Source organism: Notechis scutatus, chromosome 5 (assembly GCF_049901735.1).
Source record: "Notechis scutatus isolate UNSWTSFEM ecotype Mainland chromosome 5, rNotScu1.2, whole genome shotgun sequence".
Classification (NCBI taxonomy): Eukaryota; Metazoa; Chordata; class Lepidosauria; order Squamata; family Elapidae; genus Notechis; species Notechis scutatus.
Genome location: NC_142013.1, coordinates 71,124,750 through 71,144,967, shown reverse-complemented (window position 1 = coordinate 71,144,967; position 20,218 = coordinate 71,124,750). Strand labels below are relative to the sequence as shown.

The following is a 20,218-nucleotide window of genomic DNA, read 5'->3' as shown; positions in this document are numbered from 1 at the left end:
AAAGCAAAGCTAGAACTCATGGTCTCCCAGTTTCTATCTCATGCCTTACCCACTACAGCAAACCAACTCTGGATTGAAATGAAGCTCCAAGAAACTCATTTGAATGGTTTTAATACAGCTAGAAGTTCCTGGTATGGTATATAGGGAGTTGGGGAAGGTGCTTTGGCCATGTCCTTTCTGTCACTGCGTGACAATTTCCCTCCTGCTTTAGATTGTTGTGAAGGTCTCAGCCCAGCTAAGCATGGAGTATAACTACAATAGGGTACAGTAATTATGGAGGATTAACTTGGCAAACCCTTTTTACACTAGTAAATTACTATTATGGCCTTATCAATGTATCAATGAATGTCAGTTTCAATCAACGTATCAATGAATGAATTAAAAATTTGAGAGGTTTGTTTTCCTGTTTTCATTTCATGTTATGTTAACAGGTATAGAGTCCTATTAGGTGCTTTTATGAGAAAGTAAGATAAAACATAACCAGCTCAAAATAATTGGAATTTTATTATGCTATATAACTGAATGCAGGGAAGTTATTCCAACAGAACCAATGAAGCTAAGGCATTTTCAAACAAGATGTCTGGCATATTTATGGCATAGAAATTATAAACAAATATCACTGGCAAGGGATATAAGAGGTAGCAGGCTAGCATTTTCATTTGTTGCTGATATTACGTCTAAATGCCATCCTACATGTAATGTGACATTTGATGCTCTTCACATTTAGCATCTATGTTTAAAAATGCAGATTGCTTCAGTTGATTATTACTGGGGTCATAACACATCATAATAGTAGAGCTTCCCTTTCCACCAGAGTAAACAAAAGTACTTTGAGGAAAAATCTTCCTTTCTCTAGTTATTCAGAACTTTTTGAAAAGTAATTGTCATCTTTTTGGATGGTAGAACAGGAATGAAAATGGAAGCATAGTGATAAACACCAAAGTATACAAAATTAATAGCTTTTGTCCCAATACTACAATCTGGTGTCTGGCTAATACCATGACACCAAGTAGTCTGACTATTATAAGTAGAATACTTCCAATGGTTTCTTTGGAGTAAGATAAACCAATTGTAAAATGACTTCTATTAATTCATGAAAAATCACAGAATAACAAACTTAGGACATAATTTTAAACAAATATTTTTACTTGGTATAAGCTGCCTTAGAGTTGTCTCTAGGTAAAATGGCCAGCATTCAAATTTAATAAATAATTACCAAAAAAAATTGAAGGGGAAAATGAATAAATGACTTAAGATCTAGTTATTGTGGTGTTTTTGACAATGCTGATGGTGTTTGAGTGGTGTTCTAGATATTTTGAGATTGCACCCAAAGGAAGTTTTATACTAACAACAACCAGACATTTCATTTTTTACCCTCAGCTGAGATACCATTTTTTTTATTTTAGCTGGGATTTTGTTTTCCTTTTCAAATTTTATTCATCTGTTATTTTTAATACATCTGTGGATTACTGTATCCAGAGGACAGCATCAACATTGCCACAGAAGGGACCAAAAAGAAAACTCAGAATTTCCAGAACTCCTGACAGTGTAAACACTTAACCAGTGGAACGGCTTGATTTCAGAGGTATGGACGCCCTATCACTGGAGGTTTTTGAGATGAGATTGGACAGCCATTTGTCCCAAATAGCATAGGTCCCTTCAACTCTGTTACTCTAATTATTCTAGAAGACTAACATCTAAGAGTAGAAAAATCAGTTTAAATTTTCTTTTTTAAAAAAATCTTCTAAATTTTGGGATTTATGAAAATAAACTTTGGGAAATTCTTTAACGAGGTGGCCAGGGGTTCTAACTGAGAGACAGCATAGCTGTGAGATGTTCCAGTGTCCCTTCTGAGAGACAGCCTGGCAGCCCAGCTGAAAGAGAGAGAGAGAGCCCAGCGACCAGCCTGGCTGTGTTGCAGAGGCAGTGAGGTGCAAATGGAGGCCACTGAGCAGAGGAGAAATAGAGCTTGGTGGCAGCAGACTGGTTGCTGTATGATGGACAGTGAGCAGCAGCTGTGCAGAGTTAAGTGGCAGAGGAGTGGAATGCCCAGACCCGTGAGTGAGAGTTATGGTGCATACCTGTGGGGTGCCTAGAGCAGTGACTGGGTGCAGTGCAGTGGAACAGCAGTGGCTGAGAGCAGCATGGCAGACCAACTGGGCAGCAGAGCAGAACTAAGTGTGATAGCAGGCTGGAGTGCCCACAGCAGCAGCTGAGAGCAGCATGACAGACCAGCAGCGGCTGAGAGCAGAGTGGCAGAGCAACTGAGCAGCGGCTAAGCACCCGGATCAGTACATCGTACCTGAAAACCCCAGCCGTGGCCAGGCAGCTGAAGGGCAAGAAGGCAGGGAGTGCCTAACAATTGTGGACAGAAAGGAAAGGGATAAACTTTCAAGGCAGGATATAGAGGGCTAAGAGCTAAGCATCTCCTAGAAAAAGCCTGAGATTTCTAACCTAAAGAAGTCCATAACATTTGTCCATAACATTTCATAAAGGGCCAAGAACTATAATAAATTCTTAATTTTTTTAAATTTCTAAAAAAGTTTAAAATTATTTTTGAGATTTTTACATTTTTTTCAATTTTCAATCTTTTTTCAATTTTTCATTTCTTTTTCATTTTACATTTCCTTTTCAATTTTTAAATCTTTTAAAAATATTTTTTCAATGTTTTTATAAAATTCTTTTTTCAATTTACTGGTTTTAATTTTTTTTAGAAACTTTTAAATTCTGAATGATCTAAGAGGGAAAAAAATAAAAAATCATGAAAAAAGAGACAAGGAAGATAGTGATGAATTTTTCAAGACAGAGAACAAAGGGTCAAGAACTTTTGTAAACTATTGTAAACCAACACTTTGCAAGAGGGAAAATACATTTTTAGAAATATTTAATTTTTAACAAATAAACAAAATAATGGACATAGAGACTGACATTATAGTGACTTACAAAACATGTTATATGTTTGAGCTTATGCCCTCAGAAGACCCAAACTATGTATGTATCAAATGTAAATCATATGAATTACTAGAAAAAAAGTAAAGGGTCTAGAGAAGCAACTTTAGCCTGAAACTCAATGAACAAAACTCTGAAGCTCAATGAACTAAGTGAGAATCCCCAACCTAAACTAGGAGCCTACACCAAATTAAACACAATAGAGAGCTAACAGCTTCTAATAAGATCCCAGGTATGAACAAAAATAAGAACACAGATACACCCAAACTGAACACAATAGGGAACGAATAGCTCCCCCCACCATGACCCTATATATGAACCTAAAGAGGAAGTCTGATGGAAACCTGTCACTTTTAGAAGAAAATAGCAACCAAGAGCAAAGTCCCTACTATCTACCCTAGTATCCAATAAAGCCCCTCTGGAACTGAACAATTGCTGTCACAACCTCCCCTGGAAGAAAATATGCAGACACCTATAAAAGAGCAGTCATCAATAGTTTCTAAAAAGGAGGCACAAGCCAGCATTCCTTTGACAGGAAGAATAGTATCCCAGACTTCCCTAGGAAAAAAAGGTGAATATTGTTGATAGGAGATTCAATTCTTTGGGGAAATGAAACAATAGTTTGCAGACCGAACTGTCAATCTAGGGAGGTATATTGTCTCCCTGGAGCAAAAATCAAAGATGTAACTGAGAATCTTAGTAAAATAATCAAGCCTATGGATTACTACCCTTTTCTTCTCTTACAGGTAGGTACCAATGACACAACAATGAATCTAAAAATAATAAGGGATTATGAACAGCTGGGGAAGTAAGTTGAAGAATTAGGACCTCAAGTGATGTTTTCATCTATACTTCCAACAAAAGGCCAACATCCAATAAGGAAGCAAAAGATTTTAGAAATGAACCACTGGCTTAAAAGCTGGTGTCAACAAGAGAACTTCAGTTTCCTAGACCATAGTGCGCATTACTTACATGAGGGGCTATTGGCAAGGGATGGACTGTACCTCACAGGAACTGGGAAAATATATTCCAAAAACAACTGGCTCATCTTATTAGAAGGGCTTTAAATTAAAATTGAGGAGTGGGAGGGAGGCCAGTCTTCATTCAGCTTGGAATCTGATTCCAAGCAAAAAACTACAGAATAACCAATCATATAAGGAAGTAGGGAGTAAAGAGAAACTAGAAGAAAAAAAGGAAAAACACAGTGAAGTAGAGAGAGATGGAAAGGATGGAAAACCGATGCAAAGTAGAAGATATAAGAATCATATCCAAGATCCATAAAGGACTCAAATGCCTATACACAAATGCTCAAAGTTTAGTGAACAAATAGGGTGAACTTGAAATACTAGTACATTAAGGTAAATATAATATAATTGCCATTACTGAAACATGGTGGGGTGAAACTCATGACTGGAATGTACTGATGGAAGGATACAAACTATTCAAAAGAAACAGACCTAACACAAGAGGAGGTAGAATTGCATTATATATAAAAGATCTCTATGTCTTTACAGAAATCCACAAAACCAAGGATAAAAACCTCCTACAATACATATAGATAAATATAAAATGAAAAAAGAATGACATTGTTGTATGCCTAATTTGAATTCATCAAATTTGCAGATGACAGTAAGCTGGCAGGAATACCTAACACCCCAGAAGAAGGAGGAGGGGGAGGAGAAGAGAGAGAGGGGGGAAGGGAGGGAAAGTGGGAGGGAGGGAGAATGAGAATGAGAACAAGAATGAGAATGATCTGATTTTGCTCACTATAGGCCATATAGAAAAGACAGTGATTAATTTAAAATTTTAATTGCATCCTAAAAAGAGCATTGGGCTTACCTGAAACGCATCTTCTAGTTGTACGGGAGGAGAATCCAAAGCGTGGGCTGTCTCCTTCTTCCTTGCTTAAAGATAGAGTCAATCAAAGTTTAGTCCAGCCCCCTTTCCACTGAGCATGCCCAGTTTTTGATGAAGGCTGATGATTGACTTGGAGAGTTCTTTGGTGCTCGTTCTTGACCGTTCTGAGCTCGGGACTAACTATCTAAGGGTGGGATTTGGATTCTCCTCCCGTACAACTAGAAGATGCATTTCAGGTAAGCCCAACGCTCTTTCTCAGTTGTACAGGTCAGAGAACCAGATCTCTTCAGTCAAGGCCTGTGTGTTCCATGCCGCTGATGTGGCTGCACTCCTGGTTGATTGTGCCGTTTGCAATTGCAATGATTGGCTTTCATAAGCTTTTGTGATACATGTCTTGATCCATCTGCCTATGGTAGATGGTGAAACCCTTTGCCCCAACAAACTCGGTCTAAATTAAACGAATAATGCTTCCGTTTTTCTAATGGGCCTTGTTCTCTTAATATAAATGCATATAGCTCTCCTAACATCCAAGGAGTGCCACTTCCTTTCTAGGCTATGGACCGGTTCTGGGCAGAAGTCTGGTAGTACTAACTCTTGTGCTCTATGGAACGTAGAATTGATCTTTGGGATAAAGATCGGGTCTAATCTTAATACTACCCTATTCGGGTGAACTATACAGAGGTCCTCCCTCACGGATAATGCTGCCAACTCTGAAATTCTTCTGGCTGATGTAATAGTTATTAGGAAGGCTGCCTTAAGGGTGAGTGAAGGTAGTCCTATTGACCTCAGTGGTTCAAAGGGCTCAGTCATGAGCCCTTAGCACCCTTGTCAAGTCCCAAATAGGGTGTAAGTAAGTACCCATGTATCACTGGTGGCTTCAGATTGGTTGCTCCCCTGATGAACATGCAGATTAGGGGGTGTCGTGAGAGGGACTCTGAGGTCCCACAACCCAACACTGAAGCTATCGCTACTACCTGCCTCCTTAAGGTGTTAGGGGTTAAACCCTTCTCCAGGCCTTCCTGGAGAAAATCCAGCACTTGAGTAACTAACACTGTGGTTGATCTATTTGTTTCTTGGAACACCAGGTTCCAAATGCTTTCCAAGTAGCATCATAAATTCTGTTGGTTGATGGTCTCCTGGATGCCTGGAGTGTCTGTATTACCTTGTTTGAGCACCCTAAACGCTTTAGCGTGGTCCTCTCAAGTGCCATACGGTTAGTTGCAGCCATTGTGGCTCTAGGTGTTGTATGACCCCCTGACTCAGTTCTACCTTGTCTGGGGGAATTCTCCATGGTCTGGATACCGACAGATCTATCAGATCCATGTACCAAGACCTCCTGGGCCAGTGAGGTGCTACCATTAAGACCTCTGCCCCCTCTTCTATCACTTTCTTGATTCCCCTTGGTATCAAGGGGAGTGGGGGGAATGTGTAGAGCAAACCCCTTGACCATGCTTCTCGGAGTGCACTGGTTCCTTCCGCTCCCTGTGTTGGGAATCTCGAGTAGAATCTCAGGAGTTGTGCATTTGCTGATGTCGCAAACAGGTCCAGGACTGCTCTCCCGAATCTGTGTGATGTTGCGTTGAGCAACCGGTCTGTTGTTTAGATCTTCAGGTTGATTGCTGAATTCCTCTCAGAAAGGGACCCTCGCAAGGGTGAGATAGAGAGAAGCCCTCGCAAGGGCGAAGTTTGGCAAAAGCAGGACCCTATAGCCAGGGTGATTGAGGGACTCTCGCAAGAGTGATTGCAAAGCTAAAAGAAAAAAGAACACAAGACGAAGATTTCTTTAGGTGAGACAGCGCATTGCTTTGGGCAGATGAAATTGCCCATTTGAGCCTGAGACAGATGGGATTTTCAGGCTGGCTAGCTTGCTCTACGCTGTGCTCTTTTATTATGCTGAAAAGAGGGGGGTGAGGGGGGTTTACAGAAAGACAAAGAAGTTACAAAGTTTATCTTTTAGACCAGGCTACAAGTGATACAAATAACGAACTTCTTGGCTGTTATTGATTAATAGTTTTCCGGTAAACATGTCTTTACAGAATACACATCTTATCTGACAGACTTTTGAGTATACATCCTTTCACAGGCTTTTGTGAAATATGTCTGACACAGACCTCTGTGTTAATCTTATCAATTTAGCTTCTTCCTGTCAGTTATTTTCCTGTCAGTTTAGTGAACTTTGCTCTGAGAGGTATACGTGCTGAGCAAGATTTTTCTTATGGAAAAATATTGAGACAGAATCGCCACAATTCCTCCTTTTCTTTATTTTTTTGTGCTCATGATTCTAGGTAGAGTCCTTTCTCCTCCCGAGTAGTCCCACAAGGTGACAACAAACCCTTCAGTTTGTTGGTGCCTTGCAGATTCAACTCATACGAGGAAAAGTCCTCATTCCCCAAATCATGACTTGGCAGAGTTAACAAAACTTCTTTTGGAGAAAAGGAGTTATTAGTGTCTATTTCTTCCTCTGACTCTTGGTCAGAGTACCATTCCAGCAAAGGTTTTTTGACAAGGTCTTTTGATTCAATTACAGATGTGAGAAAGCTAACTTTATTGTCAAGTGTTTTCAAACTATCAGTTTTAGATGAATCATTAAGTGTAATTGCTAACAATGTGTAAGAAGAATTGACCTGAATATTGTGTTTTTGTAGAAAGGTTGATTTCAAATTAGGATTGGGACCAACATCATAATGAGACATAGATATAGAAAGACGAATTGTAAAAATATTCCCTTCATCTCCTTGACCATCCTACTGACGTCCTCCCCAAGTGAACCCAACCATCCATTGTTTTCTTGCAAATGTCTTTCCTTGTGCAGTAAAAGTGATTCTGAGTGGATTTATTCTCTGTCCACAACAAGGCCATTGAGAGCAGGGAAGATGTGCTTGAGCACGAGTAATATGAATATAGTTAGTGGTGGTGTTTAAAATTTTTCCTTGAAAATCAAGGATAGTCCAGGTGTAAGTTTGAGGTTGATGTTCATTTGTAGAAGATGATTGTATGCTTCGAGGAATGCGATGATAGCCAAATCTTGGAATAGCATGAGATGCAGACTGCTTAGAGATGGAGTTGTCAGCGATGAAGGCAGGATACCCAAGATAGCGAGCTCGAATGAGAGCTGTAGTCTTGCGATGGATGTCATCAGGGATGAGGTATCGTCTTCGCACTACAGGTGGTTTGTAGTGATCAGGAACCCAGGAAGATGAATGATGCAATATGCATTTGGTGACATCACAGGGTGGAAAGCAGCAACGAAGATGCCAGCGTAGTTTATCTCCAGGAAAAGTTTTCTCAGAGTTAGCTTGAGATGGCAATGTAAGTAAAACTGAAGATAGTGGAGTAGATGCCACTGAAGAAGTTGAAAGCAATAGAACAGTGTGATTGAAATAAGTGTGATTGTGAAAAAATCCTAAGCAAGAATAAGAACCTATAGTAAGTTGAGTAACATGTATAGTTAAAAATATTAAACAAGGAGAATAGTAATAGTAAATAGTTATGTCAGAAGTAGGAGAAAGAAAACTATCATTGTGTTGGAAAACATAATTACATGCAGAAAGAAGATTATCTTTAAAAATAAAAGTAACAGTATCAGTAAGGAAAGCAAAAATAGCATCAGGAGATGCCTTAAATTGAGAAAAGACAGGAAGTATTGATATCAGAAGAAAGATTAGGGTTAGAGTCAGGTTTGCCATGGTAAGGTCTGACACAGCGAGCAGGAACCCAAAGCACTCGATCAGGAAGTTGGACAGCTGCGTAACCTTTTCCCCAGGTGATGAGCTGTGCAGGACCTTTCCACGCAGGATCTGGAAGCTGTCTGAAATAAACAAGAGGACGGGAAGAGGGAACTACTGGCTTAGTGAAGTGGCGAGAAGCCGCTGTGGAGGGAGGAGAGCCAGTAAGATTGAGAAAGTTAAGAGTGTACAGACAAACATTTAAGATATTTTGCAACGTTGGGAGGTTTTAAGAGTAAGAGATAAAGGAGAAATAGACATTTTAATAGAAAAACTATGGTATCTGAATAAAAGCCTGAAATTGAGAAAGTAAATCACGTCCCCATAGATTGCAATGTAGAGGAAGGATATAGGGTTTAAGATAAGCAGTTAAAGTTGAATGCTCAGTAGAAGCAGAGAGCCAATGAGAGCTGACCTTAGCAGCTTGAGCTCCACCTACACCCTGCACTGAAGAAGCTTCTGTGAGAGACCAAGAAGAGGGCCATTCAGAAGAACGAATAACAGAAACATCTGCACCGGTGTCAATCAGACCTTCAAAAATTCGACCATTGAGTGTAACAGAAAGAGTTGGTTTTGAAGCTTGAACAGGCTGCTGTAATGCAAACAAAGAAAGTGGTTCAAAAAGAGGCAAAATTATAAGTGTTGCCACTACTGTTCCCTTTTTTAAAGTAAAGCAACGATCTCCTATTGCAGCCAATGCAAGATTATTAAGAGCAGAAGAATCATATAAGTAAGGAGCTGCAACCACACCCTCTATTGTAAGAGAAGAATTGGGAATAAGCAAGACAGGTGTGGAAGGAGGTAAAGGTTTGAGAAATGTTGTAGTTAAAGGAAGAGTAAAAACTGCACCAGGATCATTATACACAAGATCCTCTAACAGCACCACAGGAAATGTTGTGACAGGTAATTCAGCCTTTGTAGCGGGCTAGCTGAAGATCCCTCAATTAGTTTCCGAAGGCTGAGAAGGAGAATGATTAGAATGACATTGTGAAGCCCAATGATAGCCTTTCCTGCAGCGAGGACAGATAGTTTTTGGCTTAGATGAGGAAGGTGGACCTCTGGTTTGGCCACGAAAGGCAGCTCCACCCCTGGCAAACGACATTGATTTTTTAAAATGTCCTGGCTTTCCACAGTTAAAACAATTGCCATTGCGTGTTACAGCAAAAGCATCAGGAGAAAAAGTGGAAACAGAATTAGAATTTGGTAATGAAGAAGTGATTGCAGTAGCAAGCATATCCATTTTATGAGTGGTTGTTCCTACAATTCTACAGAGTTGTAAAAACTCAGCCAAAGTCACTCCTGGCTTATTAGCAACTGGCTGTAGAATTTTTTGACAATCTTTAGAAAAAGCCAATTTTATAAGTAATTCTTGTTTAGCAACAGAATTATCTATCTGTCTATCTAAGGCTGTTTGAAGCCGACTGATGAATGAAGCATAAGGCTCATCAGGACCTTGCATAATTTTTAAAAATGCTTGAGTGGACTGTGAATCTGAATCATCCACAAACCATCTCTCTCCTTCCTACTTCCATTTCCTTCCTTCATCTTTATCATCAAATCTACATGCAATAAATAATCTTAGCTTCCCACTCTTGTCTTCTCAAGTACATCAGAAATTGTGAAAAAGCAGAACAATAGAGTAGCAAGACATTATTTACATAGTATTGACACATGGTAGAGTTTTTGCAAAAGATTCCATTAATCAATAATGAGTTTTGTGTTAAGTTGAGACATAAGATCACGGCCCCACAGGTTGAACAGACACAACAGAGAAGTTATAAAAGACAGTTAAATGATTTGTTCTAAGATGGAACACACTGAGAATAAGAATAAAAATCTGTGGGGTCCTTGAAGAATTTTGTTAAAAGACAAAGAAGGTTGAGAAAGACCTTTCTCATGATGAGATAACCCCTTGCCCTCATCTGAATCTCATCCTGTGGAGTACGGGATGGCTCCCTGACAAAGAAGATGGTCTAGGGTAACAGCTTGAAAAATGCCAGCTGTTGCAACAAATTGAACTGCTAAGCGATTGTCATTGTGCCAAGCAGCAAGTTGAGAAGATGTCAGAAAAAAGAATCCTTTAATCAGTGCCTTCTGAAAGGTATTAAGAACAGGCAAGGAGGCAGGAGAATCAGTGAAGTTGATAGGGTTAACATCAGGAATGTGAGGTGAGTTGTAGGGAGGAGGAGGAGGAGGGGAAGAAATGTCTGGATAAGGAGATAAGGAAGAATTTGTATCAAAATGAGCTGCAAGAGGCTTGGAATTTTTTAAATTAGAAGAAGGGGAATCAGAGGAAACAAGAGAAAAAGATTTTTCAGGAAGACTAGAAGATGGATAAACAATTGTTATAGCAGCCATTATTGCTCTCCAAGAGATAAGTATATCCATGGGAGCTCTGGGAACTTCATGTAAATATTTTCCTAATTTTTCCCATTGAGAATGGCTAAGAGTTCCAGCAGATGGATAGGCTGGACAGTGCGCCTCAATATAAATTATAAATTTATTTAAAGATTTCTTCGAAATTGGGTACACAGTTGTACCATTAATTTTCTGAAAGGAATTAGCCTTCTTCACTAGACTATAAAGTTCGTCCCTGTGCCCTGACGAAACTTGAGAAAGTGAGGAGCCCATTACTTACGATTCGTACGAAACCTATGCCAGGTGCGTAGCAATGGGAGTGAAGGAGATGCACCTCTAGACAGAAGTCACACCTTGGAACCTGAAGATCGAAGAGATCCCAGACAAATCAAGGCATCCCTGACAAATCAAGGAATCCCAGACAAATCAAGGCATCCCGGACAAATCAAGGAATCCCGGACGAATCAAGGCATCCCGGACAAAGGAATCCCGGACCAAGGAATCCCGGACAAATCAAGCTATCCCGGACGAGCCCCCATTTGTTGCGTTGAGCAACCGGTCTGTTGTTTAGATCTTCAGGTTGATTGCTGAATTCCTCTCAGAAAGGGACCCTCGCAAGGGTGAGATAGAGAGAAGCCCTCGCAAGGGCGAAGTTTGGCAAAAGCAGGACCCTATAGCCAGGGTGATTGAGGGACTCTCGCAAGAGTGATTGCAAAGCTAAAAGAAAAAAGAACACAAGACGAAGATTTCTTTAGGTGAGACAGCGCATTGCTTTGGGCAGATGAAATTGCCCATTTGAGCCTGAGACAGATGGGATTTTCAGGCTGGCTAGCTTGCTCTACGCTGTGCTCTTTTATTATGCTGAAAAGAGGGGGTGAGGGGGTTTACAGAAAGACAAAGAAGTTACAAAGTTTATCTTTTAGACCAGGCTACAAGTGATACAAATAACGAACTTCTTGGCTGTTATTGATTAATAGTTTTCCGGTAAACATGTCTTTACAGAATACACATCTTATCTGACAGACTTTTGAGTATACATCCTTTCACAGGCTTTTTGTGAAATATGTCTGACACAGACCTCTGTGTTAATCTTATCAATTTAGCTTCTTCCTGTCAGTTATTTTCCTGTCAGTTTAGTGAACTTTGCTCTGAGAGGTATACGTGCTGAGCAAGATTTTTCTTATGGAAAAATATTGAGACAGAATCGCCACAGTGTGACAGTTGGGGAGAGGGGGGGGGGGGGGGGGGTTGGGGGTAGTTTTGGTGGTTTGTGAAAAGGTGGGGGGGGGGGTTTGAGAAAATTTAAAGGGGAGTGAAAGGTAGAAACACTTCTGGGGGTCTTTTTTCATTTGACATAATAGATGGCTTTTAATTACTGTGAATTTTCCCGTCTCTGTCAGTTTAGTGAGACTTTGCCACTGACCCAGGTGCCAGGACCTTGGTGAAAGTCCTCGGTGCTGAGGACAGGCTGAATAGTAGAACCCTGTACTGGTAGTGTCTCCCTACATATCAAAACCGCAGGAACTTCCGATGCCTCCTGGTAACAGGTATGTGTAGGTAAGTATCTGTGAGGTCTACTGATGTCAGGACATCCCCCTCCCATATGCTCCCTAGTATAGCTTGCAGGGACTGCATCTTGAATCTCCTGTATACTATGTGCCTGTTTAGTAATTTGAGATCCAAAATTGGTCTCCACCCCCTGACGCCTTCTGCACAACAAACAGGTTTGAATAGAACCCTTGTCCCTGTTCATCCTCTGGTACCACATGTACTGCCCGAATGTCCAGCAGATGTTGAACTGCTGTTTCCATAATTAGCCTTTTGGTTCTGTCCCTTGGCGTCGGGCATCTTCTGAATGAGCTCAGGGGTATGGAGATGAATTCCAGAACTAGGCCTTTTCTTAATGTGTCTAGGACCCACTTGTCCGTTGTAGTCGATGCCCATCAGTCAGTGAATAGGCCCAGCCTCCCGCCAATGGGCGCATTGTTCCGGCTGTCACTTTGTATGCCGGAAGGCCCTGCCAGTCAAACTCTGGAAGGGGCACCTTCCCTGGGACCGTTGTCCACCCCTATATCTAAATCCCGACCTATCTGGATGTCTAGAAGGGGTCTGTGTGTACTGTCTCTGTGTGTATGGGGAGTGGCTGAAGCCACCCCCCGAGATAGGAAAGGGCTGTTGCCGTGTATATGGAGAAGGTCGCCTATCCTCCTGACCAAGTTTCCTGGGTAAGACCTTCCTCTTGTCCTTGGTTTCAATCAGTAATGGCTCAATGGCCTCCCTGAAAAGTTTGTCCCCTTTAACTGGAGCTGATGCCAGTTTCCATTTATGTTTCAGATCTGCCTGCCAGTGGCGGAGCCAAACAAGTTGCCTTGCAGCCACTGAAGCTGCGATGGCCTTAGTTGCGTACTTGACCCCATTAAGTGTGGCATCTGTTATGAACTCTGTTGCAGCAGTTATTTGGTTCAAATCCTGTTGCAATCGAAGATCGCCAGGTGGCATCCTTTCCTGCATCTGTTCAATCCATATCATGACTGCTCTGCTGAAAAATGATGCAGTGGACGTTACCTTTACTGCCCATGCCACGGCCTGGTGAACTTTTTGTACAGTCTGTTCTGTTTTCTTATCCTCCCCTTTTAGACCATCCTCAGCTAGACTCTGTAGAAAATCTCCTTCTCTTGGGGGAGGGCTCTTCATTGCATGCCTGAGAGCATTGTCTTTCTGATTCACTCAATCCTTTGTTCACACAAAGAGCAGGCTGAAAAGGCTGATCTTCAGTGCCCTCTAGTGTTGTGCTCCTTTCCTGATACTTCACTTTCATTGGTTTACCTGTTGGAGCGTGGGAATTTCCATTCTTCTCTGCCTCCTTTTCCATCCTTGAGAAGCATTTCTCAATGGCCCTTTGTCTCCTTAATGCTTCCCTCTCATCTGCCTTGGACACCCTGCTGAGAGGCCTTTCTGAAGCTCTCCCAGCCTCTCTGGGTTCCTTTATGCTTTGCTCTCTGTTCAAACTGGGGACAGGGGAGTCCTGTTCCTCCAGGCTTGCCTAAGTTTCAGAAAATTCGGCCATAGTCTTTCCCTTTGGCTTTTGCCTATAGAGTATATTCAGACCGGCCTGAGCATGGACTCTAGCCTCCCTTTCTCCCGGGTAGACTCGTGTGGCTGTGATGAAAGCTTGCTTAGCCTAAGACTGAGTTTGCCCCCAATTAAAGAGTACGCTGGAGGCTTGTGTGGCTTCTGGTTTGTTTAACAAAGGCCCTGGGAAAGCTGAGTTAATTTGCCCTCCTTCTTTGCTAGCCAATCAAGAGCCCGCCCGCTCTTACTGAGGCTGCTGCCGCTTATTCTCTTAACACCAAACAGCTATGTGGGCTTTCCCGTCTTGGGATGAGGTCCCAGCTCTTTCACTTACTCACGGTTTTCTGACTTTCACTCTTTCTCTTGTCTCTCTTTTTTTTCTCAAAGAATCCAAAGCGTTGATCCTATATTCTGAGCACTCTCTCCTCGTGTCCCCTATGCATGAAGATGGAGTCAAAAACTGGGCATGCGCAGTGGAAAGGGGGCTGGACTAAACTTTGATTGATTCCATCTTTAAGCAAGGAAGAAGGAGACAGCCCACGCTTTGGATTCTCCGACCCATACAACTGAGAACTTGAGACTTCTATATTTCACTTTTTTTCTTCAGGTAAACTCTGCATTTATATAAAATGAATTATAAAAACAAGAACAAAGTGGACTTCCGGTTTGAGCTTCTTCAGCGACAGACCGAAACCTCGTCTCTGCGAGGCTTCGATCCGTGCTCGCCGCTGGAGCGCCCCGAGCCGGCTGGTTTCAGGGCTAAGCCACCCCGTAGAGGTGGTGAAGAGTGGGGAGACTGCCAACAGGGTTGAGGAGAGCCACATCTCTCCTCCCTAGCTGGCCATTACTCCCTTTCCTGAAGGCGGTTGCAGCGGTGGTCAGAAATGGCCACCACAAAGAAGAACTCGACCGGAAAAGAATGTGCAGGAGGAAGATAAGAAGAGAAAGTTTTGGTTGACCGGGTCAAACAGCAAGAGCAACAAATAAGGTACCCTGGAATTGAAACTGTTGAAAAACAATAACATTGTTCCCTAAGAAGATTTTTAAGCTGTGAAGGAGAGAGAAAAGGGAAAAGATTTGGTTTTCTCCTTTTCCTATACTGACAGCTAAGAGACTTAAGCAAGAAATTGGAAAAAAATCCACTTTGACATCAATAAGCATTTAATGCTGAAAATAAAAGGTCAAAGGGATAATAAAGATTTCTGGATAATTAAAAGCTTTTGAAAACAGGAAAGGAGAGAAAAAGAATAAAAGGGTAGGATCTGGAAGAGAGGAGACTGCCTGGAATTAAAAAAGAACTTACAGCAAAATCTCAACAAGACTTCCAAAAGATACATTCTAACTGAAATATTGCAACAAAAACCCTAGGAAGAGAAAGTCGAAAAAGGAATAATAAGATATAACTCGGGACTATCTGGATTATTTGATGATTTCTGGATTCTTGGTTATTGTTTTGAATGACTAAAATCAATCGGGTGGTTGTTTAAAACTGTTTAAAATGGCTCCACTTTTAGAAGAACTGAAAATGGAACTTAAAAAGTACAAAGAAGATGCACAAGAAGGGATAGGTTCTTTTGGCTTCGTATTTCAGTTTTTAGAAATGGAGATTTGGAATTATGAGAAACAACAAGAAATGCCTGCAGAACAAGAAGATTGCGACAAAGAAGAAGCCATCTTTAATGAACAAGTAATCTTAGATGGGGGGAAGGAAAGGGGGAAAGAGAATGGAAAGTTTAAGATTGGAAAAACAACTCTCCCAAAAATAGAGTGAAAAATAAGTATAAAATCAGAAAGCAACAGAAGAGGGAAATGCAGAAGAGAGGATTAGAACTAGAGAGACAAGGGGGTAAAAGGGGAGGGAGAAGATGAGAGGGAAGAAAGAAAGGAAAAGAAGTTATAAAGGACAGAGCAAAATGTAGAGAAACAAGGCCTATTTAGAGATAATGGGTGAAAACTTAATGGAAAAAGGGATTCTGCAAAGGTACATAAGATAGTATGGTTATATTAGAAGCAGAAATAATTTTAGAAAATATGAAACAATGTATGATTAAAATGTCTGATAAAATAGCTATCGTAATTCAGTGGAATGCTTGTCAATAAATAAATATAACAAAAGGTATATTTAATGATTTATAAAACATATGTGAAGAGAAATAAGGGAAAATTAATTATGGAGATTATATGTGTTTTTAAGGAAGTATGATATTTAATTGAAAAGAAGTGTTAAAGATGTTAAGATTTTAATGATTATTAATGATAGAACTGAACTGGAATGGAATGAGGGTTTATAATTACATATATTTACAATCTTTCTTTCTTTTTTTAAAAGAATATAGTGTGTATTATAAGAATGTGCCAAGCAGAATTCGATTGGAAGTTATGTATTATGTATTATATTGAAGGTCATAAACTTAAGGTATATATTGAAGTTTAAATAAGAGTTGAATGGATGTAATTAAAAGATATAAAGGTGTCATACTCCAATTAGTAACTACAGGAGAAAATTTGTTTAATGAGAAAAGATAATATGAAATTGAAACAGAACAGACAAAAGTATAAATATAATGATTTGAATTGAGATGAGATAATCAAAATAAAATTGAGAAAATTAAAAGAGGGGAAAAACTATATAGAAAATGTAAAATAGTATAAGATATGGAATAGAATACAAAAAGGAGCATAAAATTGAGTTTTGTGTCTGTATAAAGAAGTTCAACTCGGGACCATGCTATTTTCAAAAAAGATGTTTTACTTGTATTTTGTATGTGTGAAAACCCAAATAAAACTTTATTAAAAAAAAGAAGAAACAAGAGCAAAGTACCTAAGAAAAACCTGGCATACTTTCGATGGTAATCATCATAATTCTCATAGTTAGATGAGATACAATCATCTAACTATCAATTAACTTTCAAGGCACATTATACCAGCACCATTAAATAAATATAAAGAGTATATATTTTAACCCATGGGGGTGGGGGACAGGTATAGTGAAATCTGTAGATCTTAATATATATTAGCATATTACTTGGATAATGGAAAATCATTTCAAAACACCAAATTAGAGTATATTCCTGTCAAATGTCTCTTCTGGAGAACACTCTTTTAACATGGAAAAATAAAACATACTGTTTTTAGTCTGGGAAGTATTTTTTTTCTCCTTTTAAAGAAAATGATGTAAAATTGTCATTGTCAGGCTAGAGACAAAGTCTCTAAAGACATATTGCAAAGTGCTAATGAGGCAATGGTTCTCCTTTAATCCAGCAGATACATTGACAAAAAATATAAACTGCATACAAGTAGCATGCACCAATCTTTTCTGCAGATTGGTGCATATTACTTCATATATATATGAAAATGGCTAGAGGAATGTGCCCAAAGAAAGTACTTTTTAGTAATTGTTTCTATCTAAGCCTTTTAAGAAACCTGGAGGATGAAAACAACATACATTTCTTACCCTTTTTATTCAAAGTTTCCTACATATTCCCTGCCCTCAAAAAAGTAATTGCTTTTCCTTCCAGCCATTTAGATTCTCAAAAAGAAAGGATTTTTTTCTTCCACTGAAAAAGAGGGGTGGCCAGAGACTAAGAAATGAAATATTGAGTTTTGTTATAGGTTGGCTTATTTTGTCCATAGAAAAAGCAGGCTCTTTTTCAATCCTACAGCAGTCTGGGGAAGTGAGAAACAAGAAGACGAAGTAAACAGACTAGACAGATTTATATTTATTTTTATTTCTCATTAGTCCTTGCACATGTCAGAGGACTGGGGCTGAATCTGTAGTGAAGATTAGTTCTTAAGCCAAACTGTTCTTTGTCAGCTCATTATCTTGGATCACTGTATCATTACACCAACATTAGCTCTATCCAGGAAGAAATATTTACAGAAATGTGCACATAATGACATATATAATAACCATTACTTATGAAAAAAGTTATAATGCATCAAACATCCTTCCGACTGCAGCTTAAAAATTTTGTTTTAAATGATCCAGAAATAAGTTGATAGAATTCTGATGCCCTCCTTACCACTAAATCGTAGCACAAAGCTAACAATTCACTTGAAATCATGAGGGAACATAAGGTGGACTTTATGCAGTTTAGAGAGAGTAATAATGTTGAAATGAAATTAATTTTTTCACTGAGGCAGCAGAAACATTGTCAAGAACACAGGGAGAGCTGCACATCTTCTCCAATTTAATCAGTTTTTCTTCTTTGGAATGGCTTTTTCAAATTATGTTTTTTTTCCTTCTGCTTCTTTTTTTTTAATCTTGCTAAAAGAAAAGGTTTAAAAATGATGATTATGCAACACCTTATCTGCATCTGCAATTAATATTTCTATAGTTAGCCCATAAATAAAACTTTTGCCTTTGAAATGGAAGAGAAACATTGGAATAGAAATTATGTCATCAGACACTCTCTGCCAGACCCACCAATCGCACTACTAAATATGACAGGTTCATGTTGTCCGCCTAGTTTTTGATGTAAAATTTATATGATCTTCAAAACATTTCAACTGTAGGAATCATTTGATTCTTCCTATTGCTGGCATAGGGAATAGGCAACCGTTTAGGCTGCTTTGAGGTTGTGATTTCAATATGACAGAATGTGAAATGCAGTAGCAAGAATAATTCTAGCTAGAAAATACAAAGTTGTGAAAATACCTGGGCCTCTTAAAACCTAAAAAATATAGGTCAACATTTACAAAGCATTTCTGAGTTGCAGTTCTATATCCATTATCTTTGAGTCAACAGAGATAGCTTAGGAGTAGACTTGTACAGATTTGCAGTCTACTTGAGTCTGAAAGAAGAGAAGAGGAACATAAGGGAAAATAGATTTTGTGTGTGTGTGCGTGCATGCGTGTTTGATGCAATTCTACTTCCATTGAATTAAACATAAATTAATTTTGAAATAATAATATCCTTTTTAGAAAGCCAGCTAACAGCATCAAACTTAAAACAAAGAAAAATATATTCTATCAGTACATTTTCTAGTGTATCAAAAGAAAGGGGAGGTTATTTTGGAATACTAACCAACAAATTGATTGCTCTGTTTAGAAACAAAGCAGGTGTCATTTGGAGAGAAGGGAGGAGAGAGGAAAGAGAAAAAAGAAAAAGGGGAGGGAAGGGGAAGTTCATATTGGTCAGAGATGTTGTCCCAAGCAGCATATGGATGGCCAAAAATTTTGTTTCTATCATCTTGTACTGACAGTGTAGACTGGAAAAGAAGCATTATTTGGACTGTGCACATCCCCAAACAGACAAAAAAAAAAGCAAACAGACATAAATACTTAAAGCAGGGAGAGTCATCTGTTATTTCATGGTGACTGTGTTTAGTAGGGGACCAATGGGACACTGGTAGACTTTGCAATATTATCTTCAACAAGGACAACTTAGGAAAATCTATGTTTTTTTTTAAACTGCTGGAGATTAAACGGATAGCATTAGTCAGGGGTGGGCTTCAAAATTTTTAGCAATGGGTTCTCTGCTGGGTGGGCATGGCCATGGTGGGCGTGGTCTAGTCAGCCTCCTGCACCACGGTGGGGGGGGGCATTTTTGCCCTCCCCGGGCTCAGGAGGCTTTCCTCGAGGCTCCGGGAGGGCAAAAACAGCCTCCCCAGGCTTTGGAGGTTCTCTGGAAGCCGGAAATGGGTCCCTTTCTGCCCTTCTTGAACTTCTGGAAGGCCCGTTTTTCACCTTCCCCGAATCTCCGCACACGGCCTGCACTTACCCGCATCCAAAATGGGCCACATAGGGACTCCTGGGAGGAGAGGGGAAGGGTGGGCAGGGCCAGCCAAGAGTGGGATTTGGGGGTTCTCCGAACTGTGCAGAATCTTAGCTAGAGGATCTCCCGAACCGCTGCAAATCCCCAGCAGCCCGCCCCTGGCGTTAGTACCTTGAGCTTTAAGATATCTATTTAGCAATTTGATTTCCCAAATCACAAACATTTCTCTGAGTTTACTTCAACTAGACAATTTGGATTTTAGAAATTGGAAAATATGGTTCTGTAACAAAAAGCACTACACTGATTTGACAAGAAATGCTTATTTATTGTATTTATGTTGTGCTTTTCTTTGCTGAAACAATCTAAAAGTGAGTGATTACACCATTCCTGTTTAGGAATAATTAATTTTTTTCTCTGTGAAGATAAATCAGTAGCCATGTTTAACATGAAATTGGAAAATGAAATTAAACATGAATTAAATGTGTTTTTGCTTTTAGTAGAAGGGGTATATGAATTAACAGAATTGGTAAATCATATATTT

General features: G+C 39.7%; 1 protein-coding gene across 9 annotated transcripts in view; it reads right to left on the bottom strand.

Annotated features, from left to right (window-relative positions):
* Positions 1–20,218, bottom strand: part of CTPS2 (CTP synthase 2) — a 158,264-nt gene that overhangs the window by 16,389 nt on the left and 121,657 nt on the right. For 3 of the 9 annotated variants that reach the window (XM_087966980.1, XM_087966981.1, XM_087966976.1), the window contains one exon: positions 4,789–4,849. The exons of 2 other annotated variants lie outside the window; for them this stretch is intronic. In XM_087966980.1, the coding sequence (XP_087823106.1) occupies positions 4,789–4,849 (61 nt within the window). Of the gene's footprint in view, positions 1–4,788; positions 4,850–17,669; positions 18,755–20,218 lie in introns of those variants that run through there. 4 more of the 9 variants (XM_087966982.1, XM_026674963.2, XM_087966977.1 and 1 more) reach the window with 3 other exon arrangements.